The sequence below is a fragment of the Polyodon spathula genome, chromosome 2, assembly GCF_017654505.1.
Source record: "Polyodon spathula isolate WHYD16114869_AA chromosome 2, ASM1765450v1, whole genome shotgun sequence".
Classification (NCBI taxonomy): domain Eukaryota; kingdom Metazoa; phylum Chordata; class Actinopteri; order Acipenseriformes; family Polyodontidae; genus Polyodon; species Polyodon spathula.
Genome location: NC_054535.1, coordinates 88,594,164 through 88,612,982, shown reverse-complemented (window position 1 = coordinate 88,612,982; position 18,819 = coordinate 88,594,164). Strand labels below are relative to the sequence as shown.

Here is an 18,819-nt window from a genome sequence, read left to right as displayed (position 1 = left end):
TTTGAAAATGAGAATATCTATCTGTGCCAGCATAACTACACGTTGTAATTATTTTGTTTCTATATGTATTTTATTTCCGGTTCTCCAGTAACATTATACTGTTGTGCTGAAGTTTTAAATGTTTTATTAGGGCCACAACCAAGTAATGTTAAAATATGCATTATAAGAATAGCTTGCCTGCAAACCTCCCCTAGCCCGATAACACTGGAATGATGCGTGTCAAGTCTTTGTTCGGTGATTATGCTCTTGTGATATGGTCAGTCAGTTGCATGATAATCATTTGCATGTGTGGATCTCAAGTTGGCTGCAGCCCGTGTAATAAAACCACCACAGAATTTGGCATTGCTGACTGTTTGTAGCAGAGCTCTGACACTAAGTAACAAGGGTGCTTCTTTAGGTCAGGATTAAGATATTAGTTTTTGAGGTTTAATTGCGGTAGTATTCACTGCAGTTGTCTCCCACAGTTTATAACTATCATAATTTAGCCACAGTTTTGTCAGTAATAATTAACCACACATTTTTTAAAAATGCATTCTATAGTATAGTAACCAGGATTATTATATCTATGCTTGCAATTTGATTAGGCCTAGTAATCCGTAAAGCTTGTTAAATGTTGAATTCCCAAAAAATATGAGTTCAACTGAAATAAATTTACATAGGATAAATGTCGGTAAAACAACTCACTATTTAGAAATATCTGTAGTCTTGTTTGTTTTTTTTGTACTTACTGTCTGTCCCGTCTCCGTTCCACTTTGAATGGCTAGGGGTCGCTGTCAGTCATGTCACTGATCTACTGTAGTTTTACTGTCACTGTCATTTCATCCTGTTCTGACAGATCTCGTTGACTGAAGCAGCGCCAGAATGCTCTCATTCGTTTAAATGACTGTCAGTCATCAAGCTCTGTACCGACTGTGCACTTTCATTTGACAGCTACAGCGCTTGTCATTCAAAGCACCTACTTTGAAAATTAGCGGGGTTATGGTGTAGGTAAGCTTTTGCTATAGGTATACTGTGACAGTTACTAGTTTGATTTGAAAACAGATTACTTCATACACGTAGATTAGGGGACAAGCTGCAGACAAGCTTCGCTGCAACAAGCTGGGCCCGGACGCCTTACTCGGACCAGAGCGAGGTCAGCTGAGGTGAAGCATACTACTTCTGATTCACTGTTGAACAAGCAAGCGATAGATTACAAACAATACACTACAATAAAATGGATTACGGTACCTGTGCTACTTACTATACAGTATGTAAGATTCTGTATTTTAATTATTTAATACAGCTAAATTAATTATAAAAAAATAACAAAAAACATGTAACTAATGTATTGAATAATACTGTACTGTAATTAGTAAAATAAACTAATCAATAAAAAAGTACAGTAGTAATACATTATAGAAATAATAAAACTGATAATAATAAAAATAATATACAAGTCAATAAATATTACCATACAAACTGTCAGTTCAGGTACAGTACAGTAATCATTGCCTGTACAATATATTAAGAGTCTTTTAGGCCCTGGCCACATTAGCATTTTAGAACCTTGTTATTAGCAAGTTAAAGGTCTTTATTTTGACTTTTAAATAAATTAAAGAACGTCTTATCAGCCCCAGATTTTTCCTTTGTCCAAATTCCCATCCAATTTATTTACTATGGCGTGGGCATTTTTCCCCCCCATAAAAAACTATTCCCCCTTTGATTACTTAGGCACTTTCTCGTAGCTCCTCCGTTGTGCTCCTGTGTTCAATGAAAATAAACAACATTTACAAGGGGGAAAAAAGAAAGAAAGAATGTGTATAAATTATAGTGGTTTCTGGGATACAGTCATCCAGCTAAGTGTTTTTTTTTCAATAACAGCTAAGTTTAAACAAAAAAAAAAAAAAAAAAAAAAAAAAAAAAAACAATAACCCGGTTTCATTACAGCAATCTGCACTCTCTAACACTGATGGGCTAGGGTTCAGGCAAATCGGTTTTGAACTTGGTTATCGATTTTTTTTGCTCTGATGTGGGCAGGGCCTTAGACGACTGCCTCAGTGACTGTTGCTTTTTAAACTTGAGCTCTTTGACAATATCATTCTGACTGCTTTCGTCCCTTTAATTTTTCTCCAATAATATGTACAGTTTGTCCTTAAGTGAAACTGACGATCATTTAGCGCTGGTCATGATGATACTGCATAAATTACAGTAATCAAGAGCAAGGTAGAGTTCAAACAGCAAGAAGTAGGCCTACGAGTACGCAATACGCGCATGCACAGACCACTGCGTGCCATACGTCACGCAGACCACGATTTATTGTCCTTGCAGGCGTGTAATCGGTAGAGTACGTACTAAAAAAAATAATTTAAACAGGATTTAATACGATTTTATTCGATTCCATGATACTGGTTCTTTTATATCAGTGTGTACGTTTTATTAATTTATTTATTTTCAATACCTGCGTACATCTTATGATTGGTTGTTATCAGGTTAAGGAAGAAACCTGATTTCCCCATGCAACCGACATTGGAATTTAATTTTCATATTCACGGCAGTTGTCTCAGTTTCACATCTGTACTACTCAAACCCAAACTATGGGAATAAACCCTCAAAACATGAACACATTTCTGAGTCGAAACCAGTTTATCACCACAGTAGTAGCCAGGTTTTGTCGTTCAACCCTTTAAAAAACAAAGTCTCTGTTTTAAATGTATTAAACCATTATGGCCCCAACGATTCAACAAGATGTGCAACTTTGACTCTTGAAAATATAACCTGTCACTGTTAGATTTATTTTATACTAATGTGATTCAATTGTGATGTGCCATCTCACTCCTAGGAGAGACCTGTTTTTGCAGGATTTTGCACCTGGGAGGGACTGAAACACAAGGAGGTCCAGTAACTTGCCCAAGGTCATTCACTGGGTCAGGTGGTTAAGGTAGAATCAAACATAAGATCTCCTGGGTCCTTTTCCTCAGATGCACTATGTTGACTTAAGGCCTCTGACAAGAGTGCATTTAAGCAACTAGCGGTATTTAAGTAAGAAATGCATTTGTCCACATTTTCAATGTGGTTTTCTGAGCAGAGGGTGTTGTGCTTTGGACAGTTAACTGTGCATTAATCCCTAAAGAATCATGTTAACTTTTATTTGGCTTGTATTCATTTACATGTATAGTATGACATCCTTAAAGTATACTCTTAAGTGATTTCAAGGGATCCAGAGGAAATTCTTAGTAAAATTAGTATCTGTATTGGCTGTTGCTACAGAAACTGAATATATAAATACTTACCAAAAACTGACCACACAAGGAAATAACTAAGTAATGAGCTAGCTTAACCAATCCACCATCCAAGCTTGCTGTCAGGCAGTTTATAATTACTGTCAGGTTAGCTTAATGAGTGACACATTTCAAGGTCTTAAACGTGCTGCATATTGTTTTAACTGAATTCCTCTCACACTTGTTGCCTGCTGTTTCTGCTGAAAGAAGTGTTGTTCCACAATTATTTTCATTACTTTGTTCTCTGCTGAGCGGTGGGTGCCCCAGTAAGATACTTGCTTCTGTGTTAGCTTTAATGCACTCATGGGAGGGGGTTAAATGTTTGTATTGTCATCTGTTTTCTTCAGCCACTTTTAGCAATAGAAGAACCCCCTGCCGAGACAGAGCCAGCTGCTCTTTTCATGCAAATGGCTCTCCTAGTTTCTGTTGTTATACTAAATAAAAAGGAAATGTTTAACTTTAACAGTTACGCACAATACCTCATACCTGCAAAATGCCTTTCCTAGCTGAGTGCAAAGTTACAGGGAAAGAAAGGCAAGTAGCATGGACTTGGAATGTAATGTTTTTGCATATACTCAGCACAAGCTGCACACATGAAAGTTGTGCAGAGATAATTAGGAAGCTGTAAGTTCTCCAAGTCAATGGGGCGACACCAATTCAAAGTGAAACGTGAGAAGCTTTAGTCACTGAGTTTTAGTACCCCCAATTCCCTAGCCCTTTTACAAGGCCTGTTATAAAGCTAAAGCTGTTGTTAACAATATCGTGCTTTTATGTTGTGTATAAATAACAGTTTTTTGTTAACAGTACAAAGGTTTCCATTTCAAGTATTCAAGCGCAAATAGTTAAAAAGCAACTGGATACAGTGGATTCATAAAAAAATGTTTGTTAAACAGTGTAAATGTATAAATTAATTTAACAAAATTCAGTCTCAGATGTATGCGGTTGCACAAAAATAGACCATATAGTTAGTTCCCTCCACTGTTTCATACAATAACTTTTTTTTATGCTTGTTTTGTTTTTTTTTTGGGAGGGGGTGGGGGGGTTGTGAAGTTCAAATAGACAGTTGGAATAACAGTGTCAAATTAGTGTTTTATGCTAATTTTGAAAAGGAGATATGCAAAATAAAACTCCATGTTTATTATTAACATTTGGGTTGGTGATGAGATTAGATACAAGTTGCTGGATTTTTTTGTAAATTAATACATTCCCAACAGAAAAACTCTTGAGTTAAGAAAAAATAAATAATGTGGATTTCCCATCACACGAGACATACTCCTTGCATATTATATTTAAACAGATATTGAAGTCTGTTCCATAAATCAGACAAGTATGTATAATCGGTACTTTCACATATATATATATATATATAATATATATATATATATATAGATATATATATACTATATATATAATTTAAAAAAACGTTTGTTTACTTTTTGCACTGATGCTACCAAGTTGTGTAGCTGCAGTGTGTCGAGCGATGCTGGCCAGAAAGATAAGGAGCGAACGAGAGCCTGCTCACCTCCACACCAGATTATGGTTTCTCGTTAGCCTTGATGGCTTTCACACTCAGGGAATTTCCTAACCACCTTTATTTTTTAACTGTAGGTGAAAACATAAAGGTGACTGACAAGCTGTACCACTATATAGCAGTGGTAATTGTTGATATAATGCATTTTCACGTACAGACAAATATTACAGTTTTTTACAATATTTACATATTTAGGTATTTCTTGCAATTTTTTTGTATTTATTTTTGTTGTATTATAAACCCAAGTAAATCCCACACACCTTCACAAACAGCCTTGGTATTCTGCCAAATATTTTGCATATACAGAATCCTAGAAGCACATTAACAGGTATGTTCCTGACATATTGTACTTGTTCAGAGCAATAAAGAAAAGCATGTCTCATGCCACCTCAATGTCATTAGATTATGTGGGTATACGGTATATAAAATGATTGTTGAAGACACTGGACGAAACTTGGTCCTTATGTTGTACTTTAATCTTTTTGCGTATCTTGAAATCCACCCATGCAATATGGTACAACTTGAAAAGGAAATTCTTTAGTATGTATGTTCACAATCTGGGGTTGTCTGGAGGCATCTGCTCATTTGCCTGTACATCACACTTAAAATTTTGCATATGGTAGATATAGGTCAGTGCGATTACTTTCTCACGTTACTGATGGTTTTGAAGTCACAGCTTGCTTGTTTAATGTAAAATGTTATATTTGCAGCATATTTTTTGTGGCCACTGACAGACTTAATTTGCTGTTTTTCAGAGTATCATTACTGTTACATTTGAAGTACCAGGGAGCATTTCAGAAGAACGTTTAAATGTGTTTATTCAGGTGTGTCATTTATTCTTCCTTGTAAATCACTCTTATTCAATTGCAGCACTAAACTAAAAGAACATGTATTTTCTTTCTTTACAGAACCTTCTGTGGGAAAAGAATGTTAAAGACAAAACAGGCAGCGCAATGAATGTGATACGACTTAAGGTAATTCTAATGAGAATATAGGAACCCATGGACCACTTGTGATGAGTGAGTACATACCAGATGGTTCTTCAAATTGGAGAACTATTTTCCACATACCAAATAATGTAACAACCTATGTCAAATATACCAAAATATGGCTTGTTCATTCATCAGTGTTTTTTATGCATTTATTTTGTGAGCACAAGTTTTAAGAATAGTATTTAAGGAACTTGTTTAATTTGTAATGTAAATTCATAAATGTTTTTGAATTGTAGAGGTCTTTAAGCAGATACATAGATATGGGTCCAACTGCAACACAGCATTATTAGTTACTTAAACTCTGTACTGTAGTTTCACTGTAGAAGTGCTGTTGGTCTTAGTGAGCAATGCAACTGTTTCTTTATTCTTTCTACTTTAGACTTCCTCACGTTTTTAAACTTGTGAAGATCAAATAGTTAAATCGTCTGTGGCAGTTAAATCTTGAAACTGAAGTGAAAGAAAATAATGTTTTTTTTTTTTTTTACATTTTATAGGTCATTTTAAAAATAATCTGAACTTCTGTAATCCTTCTCTTTCTTTAACAGGGGCTAGTATCAGTAAAGGATAAACCACAGCAGATGATCATCCAGGGCGTTCATGAGCTGTATGATCTTGAGGAGACTCGAGTGGCATGGGATGCTGGAGAACAAAGAACAAACAGACTGGTATTTATAGGTAAATGTCTTTAAAAATATTCAGATTATTACTGATGTATTACAAAGTTTTCTATGTAGCATCAAGATGATGATGCATCTAATGTATTGCACTGAAATCGGGAAACAGGAAAGGTAATTTTAACTGTAATGCAAAAGCTGAAACAGCTTGTTGCAGCTCTCCTGTTGTAGTTGTAGTACTCCAAATGATTATACTCAATCACAGCATACTCTAGATAAGCAAGTTGTGTTTCTGCTTTACCATACCATAAAACCTAGACAATTTTCTAGTTAAAAAAAAAAATCCAATTTGAACTGCCACTGGCTGTGTCCAGGGGGAATTCTCAGTCCTTCCTTCAGTTCCGCTGGCAGGTTGCTATCTAGGATTAGAACAGTAGTTCCACTCAAGACGGATGGCTTTTTCAGATACATTCTAAAGTTATTTATGCCAGTCCTCCTCTTCACAACTCTGGTTCTTCCAGGTTGCTTACGGGTACTTGCCACTTCTTAGCGTGTATATTCACAGTCAAATTGTCATCCCAAATGATGCGTCGATTGTTTAGCAGGTGGCAGGCGTCGAAGAGGTACATCTTGAGTTCACAGAAGGGCTTTGGGTGGTTATTTCAATATAAAACACTGAAACTGTTTAATATGTTATATAATAGGGCTGTTTTAAAGTCTGAGTGTCAGTTATTTTTTTTTATTTTTTTTTCAGGCAAACATCTGGATAAAGATGTCCTAGAGCAACTGTTTATTGCAACGGTGCTAAACCAAGAAGATAGTGGTTAAAGACAACATTCCCTGTTGATTCTCATTTAAGATTTTATTTAGAATTCCAATAAAAAAAAAAAAAAACATACATATGTGTTTTCTTCTATAAATATTGCCTTTATGTAATACATTAAACAAATTCATTTGAAATTATGCGAGAGTTGAATCAGTAAAGAAAAAGTCATAGTGTGTCTCTTAGCTGTTCATTATAGGTTGTCAAATGAACTACAGTTTACAGGAATAAATAATACGTCATCCTTGTAAGCCATTGTTAACATCCATACAGAGCCTCATGAGTCGCTAACTCTTAACAAAGGTCTGCTAGTGTGAACAAAAACCCCACCCCATCGCAGTTCCATATAAAATGCCTGGGGCTGTATAACCACCTCACTATGTCCATTACTACCAGTTAAGTACCTTGCTTGTTTTTTTTTTCATTTATAACTGATGTTTCTTTTTATACTTTAGTTAGTACAAGTTTTGTAAAATTAAAATGCTAACAAACATAAAACAGCGAATACAGAAAAAAACTTTACAGAACCTGATGCCTTTTTTTTTTTTTTAATATAAAGGCAGTGAAGAAATTTAAAACCGCACATTCACAGACCCAGTGTTTGCTAAACTGTCATCTTAAATACAAACTGATGGTAATCTTAATGTTTTGTCTATCTTATATTTTGTTTGTTTTTATTATTCAAGGGTATTGCATAAAACACATTGAGAATGGCTGCAGTATGTTTATGTATTGCAAAAAGCATACCATTATACCAATATGGTTTTTGCTTTTCATATACACTTGTGAAAAACTTTTGTTTTTAGCATTTCTGAAATAAATGAATTTCTGAGATAGGTGTTGGCTGGAACGAATTAACAAAAATGTGTTTTTTAAAATGTGTGTGTGGGGGGGGGGATTTTAAAAAATGATTAAAATCCATGTATTAGCTTGGAAATGCAGGACTGGACCGGTAGTGATGCATGTACTATTCTGATACTATTAAGACCCAAACAGTATGACATTAGTATGCCTGGCTAAATCCTTTGCAAACAAAGCTGCCCTGTAAAACCAGTGATGAGAAATACCTTGGTTTAATCTGAATTTATCAGAACTTTTTTTTTTTTTTTTCAGTGTCCTTATTGCATAACAGCATCTGATGTCTGGCTGATGTTTTAATATGCTTTTAATGGGATGGGGGTGCATGTAAAATAAAGATTGAGATTATGCAAAATAGACAAGACCACCTAAATGCATTTATATTAAAAAAACAAAAAAAAACTATCATTTTCCTGTTGCCTTGGTTCATGTTGATTGGTCCTAAAAGTAGTGGTTGAGGATGTTGTCTTCTTTAGTGTAAATAATGGCACATGTGTGTGTGTGTACAGCTATGGACAAAGGTTTTGCATAATCCTATAACATAAACTCATTTTGCTTCATGAACTCGAATGAAACCTGCTAAATAATGTTACGTTAACATTGAATTACATACTACTTTGTAGTTTTCCATATACTTAACCAAAAACTGAAAAATGTGACATTTTAACATCTTTTATGGCTTCTGGTAGACTCTTGTGATATCATTTTGTAAGTTTGTGTGTGTGTGTTTTTTTTTTTTTTTTTTAATATTGCATGATGTTAAATAAAATATCTAAATGATGTTCATCTAGTTTCTCAAAATTAGGAGATGCAAAACACCTGGCCATAGCTGTATGTCTTAAGAAATGTTCCAACAGCATTTACCAGATGAACAGCACTGGAAAGGTTTAAAAGCGGTGGTAACTTTATTTTTTTTTAAATTTAGGAATTCTTAAGAAAAGTTCCTGATTGTAAACTAAGGATAGTATAGTCTTAACCCATTTTTAACTGAGTCAACATAGAAATAAAGATTCATGCTATTTAAAAGTAATGTTAAAATATAATCCGGCATATTCGCGCTAACTTCTTTGTAATGCAAACACAGTGTTCTACATTTGGGTGCTGTTTAAGAAGCACGACTCTCAAAGAAAAAGCCGATCACGACACTGCGTCCATATCAATAGGCAATTCACATGAAATGACTGTCGAAAGTAACTGCAGCTTTAATTTCCTGAAGTGGTGTTGTTTTAGTTGCCCATCCTGTATGTTAAGTAACACCAGTCAGTGAGTGTCAGATTTCACGAATTGAGGTATATTTTCTCACAATAGAATTGGTTTTTAAATCGCGGCAGATTAACACGTATCTGTTTATGTTGCGGTAAGTAGATGGATTCTCTTCTGGTGGTCGGTCATTCATACTCTGAATGGCCAGGAAGTGTATGCGCTGGGAACGCATCGGGGTAATTGGAATTGGATGGGAGAGTTGTATGCAATTGAATACATTATATTATAGAGCTCAAACTTACACTTGAAGGAGAAATAAGATTGGATGCATTATGGAAACGTTGCAGTGCCACTAAACGTAAATAAAGAAAAAAAAAAGTGACCGATTTGTTTATACAGATATTTTAGACACCTTCTTATATTATTTAAATGAAACGTCAAAAATGTTTATTTTGTGTTTTTCCCCTATCACTGTCTTTTTTTTTTTTATTTATAAGAAGTAATTACATTATTTTAATACAAAATTAAATGTAAAACATACTTCTCACAAGCTATTTTAAGTGTAATGCATTTCACGCCATTAAACGTCAGTCAAATTTTAATTAAAAAAATATATATATTATATACAGTTTTGTAAAATGTCTACCTTTTTACGGCAAATAAACAATAAATACCCTACTTGATTAAAGGCACTTATAAAAATAGAAGCCTTCATGTTTACAAACTGAATGCTCGATTTTTTTATATTTTTTTTTATTTTTTAATGTTGTTGTCTTCAGAGAGGATTCAAGCTCTTAAAGAATTGTAGCGAACAACTGGTAGGGATTAAACAAGCTATTTGGGTTATATGAGCAGGATAGGGAAGTGGGGTAGGCCTATGCTTTTCATTCTTTTTTCTTTTTTTTTGTTTTTACATTACAGTTTGCAATTGAGATTAACATGATGTAGCACTGTTTAAATAAATAGGCAAGTCTCAGGTTGCTTTGAGGATTTGTATATCTATTCATGCGGTTTAATAAAAAATGCCCATAAGGTGTTTTTTAAGTCTGTTGCTGCTGTGTCATTTCCTATTTCATTCAGATGCCGATTGCTTTGGTTAATGGGCTATCTAGCACCTTTTTCTAATGCAAGCGGGGAGTTCCAAGGCCATTTTCATGGCCAAACCACCTGGGAGCTACCTAAACATAGAAGGCTAAACGGAACAGTTGGGGGTCTAGGGAAAGAAACAGCAACACAGAGTTTTAATCGTAGGCGTGGTGTTAATATTCACAACGGAGTCCCGTTGTTAAACTCCCACAGAGCAAGTACTGTATGTTGTATTTCTCTAATCAGAAACGTGTATGTAACGTTAACCTAAGCTCGTTCTCTCACACACAATGTATTGCAATGATAGTGTGATACATTTTACGTCTAAATTACTTTTCCCACATTCTTACTGCTTTATTACATTTTAATGAAGATCCTGTTGTGAATTGAAAATACTCTGTTAATGTTGTTTAAAAATAGGTTTAGAACTGATAGAATTCAATTGTAATAGGCTGCCAGGCTACATTCAGACTCGCGCACTAATTTAGTTATGTAACATGTAGGCTATGCTTCCAGAACAAACGTTAATGAAACGGTCATTTTAAAAAGTACGTTGGATTTGAGTAATATTGCTCTCCTTTCTAAGTTAAATATGTAATTAGAAATGTAACATTTACCACCTAATTGGTATTATATCGAAAATGACCTTCCATTTTAACATAAATGGAAAACACGGAGCACCATCATTAGTTTGTGTATTTAGCACCTCCTAGTCTGTGACCGGATGAGTTGGTGTTTCCTTCACGCTGCCCATTGTCTCTCCTCATTACCTTTTCGTTTCTGAGTTTACAGTCTGATAGGCCCTGGACACTTTTGCAGAGGCAGGGACTGAAGACCCACCCCTTATAAAAAACCTGTGCCACGCAAAGACCTGACATTCTCTGTTTTGGAACTGATAGAAAAGCTATAAAAAGACAATTATAGAGGCAATACAAGAGGACGGAGTTTTGGTCCGCTATTTGCGATTTGCTATCATTGGTTTTATCCAAGAAAGCTGTAAATCTCCACCACCATGACCCTGTCAGAAGATTGTTCAGTTCCTCAAGCATTCATGTCTCTTGTCGAGGATGAAATTGACATTATCGTGGAAGATGACTTGCACAATTGCCTACTTCGGGACGCATACTTGCTCCAACAGAGTTGCGCTGAGGAGAATGCTTCAGCGGAGTCTAGCGGCGAGTTAGAAGGTTGTGAGATCGATTCCTCTGGAGAAAGCGAGAGCAGTTTCAGCGCTGAAATCCACTCAGGTAGCAGAGTCAAAAACAACTTGGTGAAGCCTCCCTACTCGTACATCGCTTTGATAACCATGGCTATCCTGCAAAGCCAACAGAAGAAGTTGACACTGAGTGGAATATGTGACTTTATCAGCAACAAATTCCCTTACTACAAGGAAAAGTTCCCCGCTTGGCAAAACTCAATCAGGCACAACTTATCCCTCAATGACTGCTTCATAAAGATTCCAAGGGAACCTGGCAACCCAGGTAAAGGCAACTACTGGTCCCTGGACCCCGCATCAGAAGACATGTTTGACAACGGTAGCTTTCTCAGGAGAAGAAAACGATTTAAGAGGCACCAGCCAGAGTTTGTCAAAGACGGACTTATGTTTTATCCTAATTTTAGTTGTTACCGACCATATGGACGACCATATGCTATACAGAACACCCAAGCATCAGTTCAACAAACTTCAATGAGATATATGCCAGTTGAAGAAAGAGTCATGCTGTCGCATCCTCAGTTGCCGTACCGGGATTTAAACTGCAGAAGGGCGCCCAGCACCAGTGCACCCCACGTGCAGCTGAGTGCGCCCGCGTCGGAACTTAAACCGACCAATACCACCCAAACCAAATGCTCCTTCAGCATCGACAGTATAATAGGCAAGACGTCTTCCTCTTTCGTGCAAACTACTCATTTACAGGCGTCCTTGGATTATTCGCATCTCCTGCAAAGATCTGCGGGTTGCTTCCTTCCAACAATATTGTCTCCTGCGCCAAGAGCTGTGTTTAACCCCACTGCTACTGTGATAGGCGCAATCCCGCCCAGGGACCAGTTACAACTCTCGTACCCGCATTGCTAAACTGGTAAAAATAAATAAATAAATAAATAAATAAATAAATAACGCAGGGATTAGCCGAAGCAAACTTTTTGAACATACAATGTACACAGTTGATTCAAATGAAGATATGGACAAAGTAATACTCTTAAAACTTTAAAATGCTTATCACAGCTATCTATTAACATATCTATGTTCTTTACAGAGTGTCGAACAAAAGGATGAGAGTTAAAAAAGGGACCTCACAAACGCGCATTTGTCTAAAAACAACAGTTTCAAACAACTGTGCTTGTTTTTATGAATATCATTTTTAATGTAAATAAATAGTCTATTAAAATATTTATTAATTGTCAAGCTTACGTGTATTGTGTATTATATGAAGTGAAAAACGTATTTCGTGTTTCATGTACAAACAGGTTTTGTTTGCTGGTATATTGTGACTAAGTAGAATGCAATGCCAAATAAAATATATTTGGAAACAGATCTGTCTTTTCATTATTTTGTATGTTTACAATTGGTCATTTATATCTATCTATCTATCTATCTCTATCTATCTATCTATCTATCTATCTAACTATCTGAAATCACGACATACAATTTGAATTGTTATTTTAAGAAACTAATGGTTAATTTTAATTTGACTACCAAATTCCTTATCTCATAAAGGTTTCTTTAAAAGTCAATATTCTTTATTAAAACAAACAAAACAAAGTTCTAGTAAATTCAATACAGAAAATTACATTTAAAAAAAACACAGCCTTGCTCTAGTACCAAACATACCAGTTAGACCTATCCTGTTGGTTCCCCACCCAACTGTATTGTTTAAACACTGCTTGCTAATCTTAGAATGAGTTTGTATACACAATTAATTTTATTTTGTTACATCTATGAATCCTATATGTTCTTTTTTGGTTAAGCCATATCAATTTATTTTAGTGTATCCTAAATATAACTTCGACGTCAATACTGTACCTACTTTTCTAAACTGGGTTTATTGAGTTTCAACAATTAAACGCACTTAAAAACTGCCTTGGCCATATAAGGATATAAATATAATACGTTTTGGGTTTGTTTGTTTTTTTAAATCTTAAAATTTGAACATGTAGCAGCATGAGCAAATAAATCAATACATTCATTTAAATGCATATACGAATACGTTTCATATTGCATTTGCATCAGCTTAATTTGGAGTAAAATGTTTTACATTCAAATATGCCTTTGATATTAGTGTTAGATGCAATAGAGACAAATGATTATTCCATATGAATTCAACAAAAATTGAATTGGAAAACTCAAGTCTGTTCAAATACATTTTATCGCTGACACATATTAGAAATGTAACGCATTATCAATGGATGTTAATATGGTTGTTAATTGTTCATTGCTTACTTCTTAAGAACATAAAACATCGAAATATTTATACCTTTTAAAAATATTTAGTTAATTTAAAACAATATTATTAATCTATATCTTCATGCATTTTTATCCTTGTATCATAGATCTACATTAAATGTATAATTAGGCAATATTATAATTAATAATAGAAACTGTCTTTAAAAAATGATTATTTAACGCGATTAAATGTGCTGTTATATCTAATGATCAGTTTAAGAATAAACGCATACGTTTAAGAACACATTTTAATAGTCATATACACTGTAATGTTTCATTTTATAACACTTGTGTTTTTTGTGTGTTTAAAAAGAATAGCCCTAAACTATAAAATAAACAACGTGTTTATAAGATGTTCCAAAAAAATGCATGGTTAATCCTTAAAGAAATTATTTGAGTGGTTTAATAAATATAAGATAATTATAACATGACTCCTTGGCGTATTTTATGTGTGTTTCGTTTCTCTGAGGCAGACAATACGTGTAAATCTTCCACATTAAGGAATGGTATTGTTTATGCGGTTTAGTTTAAACACCAAGGACTCAAAATCCTAAGACAGCGCAAAGGTACATTTAGAGAGGAATAAAAAGCAGTTACATTTCAATATCAACCACGTGTAGGGATACACGTTTTTTTTAAAAATCGTGTTTAGAAAATATTTAAGAATACCGGTCTAATTGACATGCTTTACATTGGTAGGCTAACATAAGTTTGAAAAAACAAACAAACAAAAACAAACAAAACAAACAAACAAACAAACAAAAACTGAATGAAACTTGAATTAAACTGTTATTACAGTGCTAAAAGGGTTGGTATCTATATTAGAATACAATGTATAAGTCAATAAACGTACTTGCAGGAAGAAGGAACATTTAAAGCTTTGTTTTGAGGGACTCGTTTTTGTAAAAAATTTACTAGCTTTCGTTTGATGATATCCACCTTTATAGAATGATTATAAAGCATAGTCAGTAAATATAGATATATATAATATATATATAATATATATATTATTATGATAATAGGATATATATAAATTTGCTACTTTATAACAAATATATACTCGTTGCTCTGCAGTGTAAGAAAAGTTTTATTATCTTAGATTTTACTTTTTATCGATTAGTGAGTCAATATAATTTAAACCTTAAGTGTAAGAAAAGTTTTATTATCTTAGAGTTTTTTTTTTTATCGATTATTGAGTCAATATAATTTAAACCTTATTTGGTTATGAAATATGACCCAATTCAAGTTTATAATATACATTGATGTATTATGAATTCATATTCTCTGATTAATCAATTAAAAACACTCAAACCTCTTATTATTGGTAATTGATTTACTGATTTACATTCACGGTAATAAGTTTATTAACACAAGTAATATCACAGTATAATACACACTTCTAAAACAACTTCCGTGCTAACATCCCAAAGCACTACAATTATCTACAGTCTAGGCCAGTTCAAAATCAAATGTGCTTCTAACTGTAAGATTGAACTGGCAATGCTAATAGGAATCATGTTCCACAATCCAATATTTTGACATATTATACGACCCAAGTCTGCGGTAAAAGAAGACAATTAATGGAGATAGATTTAGAACGGAGGGTATAGGAAACAATTCAGTGTATAGTTGGTTACCACGTATTGTTGTTGATGAACGACCGAATGGCTTCCTCTCATTCATAAATATTGTTATGTACTTATCTTCTTATTTTGTGCAAGTGTGTATGAACATAATCTTTATTCCCAGATTTAACCAAGAACATGACTTTCCCCCCAATTTATAAATGCTGTGAAAAATGCATACTTTCAGATATAATTTATAAATCTGAAAATATTTAACAATTTTCTAACTTTTAAATAAATATTTAAGTTAAATCCTAATTCTGGCCTTTGCAAAATAATGATTTCAATTTTAAATACATATTTAACTGAAATATAAGTTAAATCCTAATTCTGGGTTTTGCAAATTATTTCAATTGTAAATAAATATTTAACTGAAATATTATTGCTCACATTAATCATGTTGCTTCAGAAATGAGAGAGCAGTTGTGCAGGCAAATGACACAGATGCAATCCTCCTCTGCATTTATCTTTCATCAAGAATACCTGGCCTACAGGAATTATGAGCTCAGAAGAAAGAAAGGTATAGTCCAACCCATCTGATTTCCAAGTTCTAAATTTAAGATTTCGGAATCCGCTCTAACAGTCCTACTGCTTAGTGCTTACATTTTTGCTGGCTGTGACACTGTCAGTTATCCTTTCAGGAAAGGGAAAGAACAAGTTGCAAAACTTGTGTTGCCTTCCTGCAATGATTTCACTGCCCTTGCAAGCTTTGGTGAGATACCATATCATGCAGATAAAAACGTGTTTGGCAATGTTATATCAGAGGCAAAGGAACTATCTGTAAGGCTCTACGACAGAAAGAAAATTGACACTCTAGACCAGGGGTCTCCAACCCTGGTCCTGGAGAGCTACTGTGGCTTCTGGTTTTCATTTCAACCAATCTCTTAGTTATTTAATTGAACCAATGATTAGCTTAATTAGTCAAGAGTAACAGGTGTTCCAGATCTTTAGCCACTGATGATGTAAAGACACCTATAAAACCTGTGGGAGAGGGGCTCTCCAGGACCAGGGTTGGACCCCTGTTCTAGCCAGACAGTGTTCTAGACCAGGGCTTCTCAAACTCGGTCCTGGGGACCCACTGTGGCTGCTGGTTTTCATTCCAACTGAGCTCTCAATTACTTAACTAGACCCTTAATTGAACAGATAATTTGCTTAATTAGACATTTTTAAAACTTGTTTTCAGCTCTTAAACAGCTGCATATTTCAAGTTAGCTGTAACATTTTATAAGTAACTTGAACTGCAACTGTTTAAGAGTTGGTCAACTGCAGTATTACACCTTTCTTACACAATTGCAGATGAATAATAGTCAGTGATGGTCTTTCTAGGTGCAGCAATGACCGTTATACCAATTTAAGTAATGTGTGTGAATTTTAACCAGTAAGGAGCATATACTTTTGAGTTTTATCTTAATATTGGTCAGTTACTCGATTTTTCACTGGACAGGCTAAACTTTGTTGCTTGCTAATACATTCAGATCCTGGGCAGACCTCATCAGTTTTACTTCTCAATACCTGCATTTTGTGAAACAAAGCTCGAAATTTGTCCTACTTTTCGGACCCATTCATCCCAGATTTGCCCTACATGGCTCCCAGACTAAATGGAAACACAAGCAGAAAGTCACTTTGCAGTACAGGTTTGTTCTGAGTCCAAATACAGTAGGTGATTTAATAGTTCAGATTTATTATGTGGGAGTTGTAGATTTAAAGGACACTGTAAAAACTGTTTACATGTGCTGTGTGTACTCTGTATTGGTTAACATATTTTTTCTTCTAAATGGTAAAACCAAAAATAGATTAGTTGTTTCTTGCCAGCTCTGTAATATAGCAGTTTGTTATTTGCTTAACAACAAAAATGCTGCATGCTTAGCAATAGTGCTGAATGCTTGGTGAAAACAGATTTTTGTGTTTTGGAAAAATACAGATTTTACGCTTATTTTTAATGTTTTCTTTTTAAATTAGTATAATAATTATAATATTTAAACAAATGTACGATTCAATTTTAAACAAAATATTATGTCCGAAAAGAACCAGTCAAAATTGTCCTGGCTGTGCGGCGTTTTCATTCTAACAATTTCTGATGGTTCCGAAACAAAGTGCTCGATTGGCTTTGAAAACGCTATTGTGTTAGGGAAAAAAACCATTTTCAAAATTTACGCCTGGCTGTCCTAAATTAGTCACAATAATTATAATCCCAGAAGCCCAGTACAAATGTACTGATTCCGTGGGTTTTAAACAAAATATTAACGATTCCGAAAAGAACACAGTCAAAATTCGCCCTGTAAACTGTGCTGTAAACTGTAATATTTAAACAAATGTACGATTCAATTTTAAACAAAATATTATGTCCGAAAAGAACCAGTCAAAATTCGTCCTGGCTGTGCGGCGTTGTCATTCTTTTCTGATGGTTCCGAAAGGAGCGTCGTATTGGCTCTGGCGCTCCCGTGGGTCAGGGAGGCAAAACCGGCAGGGATTGTTAATCCTCATGGCGCCACAGCGATAGTTGCTGCCCAGAAGCCCAGTAAACTCAGCGTAGACAAGTGTAGGGCTGGCTCCTGTCCTCCAACAGCTCAGGAGTATGTAGCTACAGAAGGAAGGCTCCCACATAGTGCTACGTGCCCAATTCGTAATCTACAAAGTGCTTCATTGATCCGCAACACTCCTACCACGTGATCATAATACCCCACCTTATGTTTAAGTTTAGTTTATTGTTGTGTGTATTTAAAGTTACGGACGATACACCACGAACTTTAGGGTCAGGTTATTGTTATGAAATAAACTTCGTTTTAGACCGTAAATTTATCACCCTTATCATGTAATCGGACTGTAGCATATAATAAGGACGTATATTAAGAGTTGCGCACGCGGCGCTACCCTGTGTGCGCTACAATGTGGGAGCCTTCATTTTGCGCAATACCCCTCTCCTGCTGCTGGTTTGGTGTTGGGACTGGAGGACTCTAGCTGAACCTTCCGATCCTGGAGAATTGCTGCGGCGAGGAGAAAAACATAATTGAACATTCCAAATTGGGGAGAAAACCGGGGGTAAAAATAATTGAGCAAACTAAAATAAAACCGTTAAAAATGATCATGCCGGAAAATGACGAGGATACGAATTTGAGGGGTTGTGGCATGTCTGCCTCCATATGTTTTGCGAAGAACAAAAAAGGAGGGGAAGAAGACAAAAAAAGAAGGAAGGGGAATACCTGGCAAATGACGAAGATACAAATGGGAGGGTTTGTGGCATGTCTGCCTCCACAATTTTTGTGCACAAATTTACTTGCGTGGTGTTTTCGTCAATAGCACTGTCATAAACTTGACAGTCAAGTATTTTCTTGTGATTCATATGATTCATATTTTATTTTATTTAGACTTCTAGGGAAAAGTAGAATAT

At 34.9% G+C, this 18,819-nt stretch overlaps 2 protein-coding genes across 2 annotated transcripts; both read left to right on the top strand.

Annotated features, from left to right (window-relative positions):
• The first annotated feature begins 4,738 nt into the window (after nt 1-4,738).
• On the top strand, nt 4,739-7,861 carry LOC121303135 (putative COBW domain-containing protein 7). The gene is made up of 4 exons (XM_041233629.1): nt 4,739-5,612; nt 5,697-5,762; nt 6,326-6,455; nt 7,149-7,861. Exons 2-4 carry the CDS (start codon nt 5,742-5,744, stop codon nt 7,220-7,222), a joined length of 225 nt encoding a protein of 74 aa, XP_041089563.1. The 5' UTR covers nt 4,739-5,612; nt 5,697-5,741; the 3' UTR covers nt 7,223-7,861.
• A 3,515-nt stretch (nt 7,862-11,376) lies between these two features.
• Nucleotides 11,377-12,660, top strand: LOC121328515 (forkhead box protein D5-A-like). The gene has a single exon (XM_041273213.1). It carries the CDS (start codon nt 11,377-11,379, stop codon nt 12,436-12,438), a length of 1,062 nt encoding a protein of 353 aa, XP_041129147.1. The 3' UTR covers nt 12,439-12,660.
• The last annotated feature ends 6,159 nt before the right edge of the window (nt 12,661-18,819 follow it).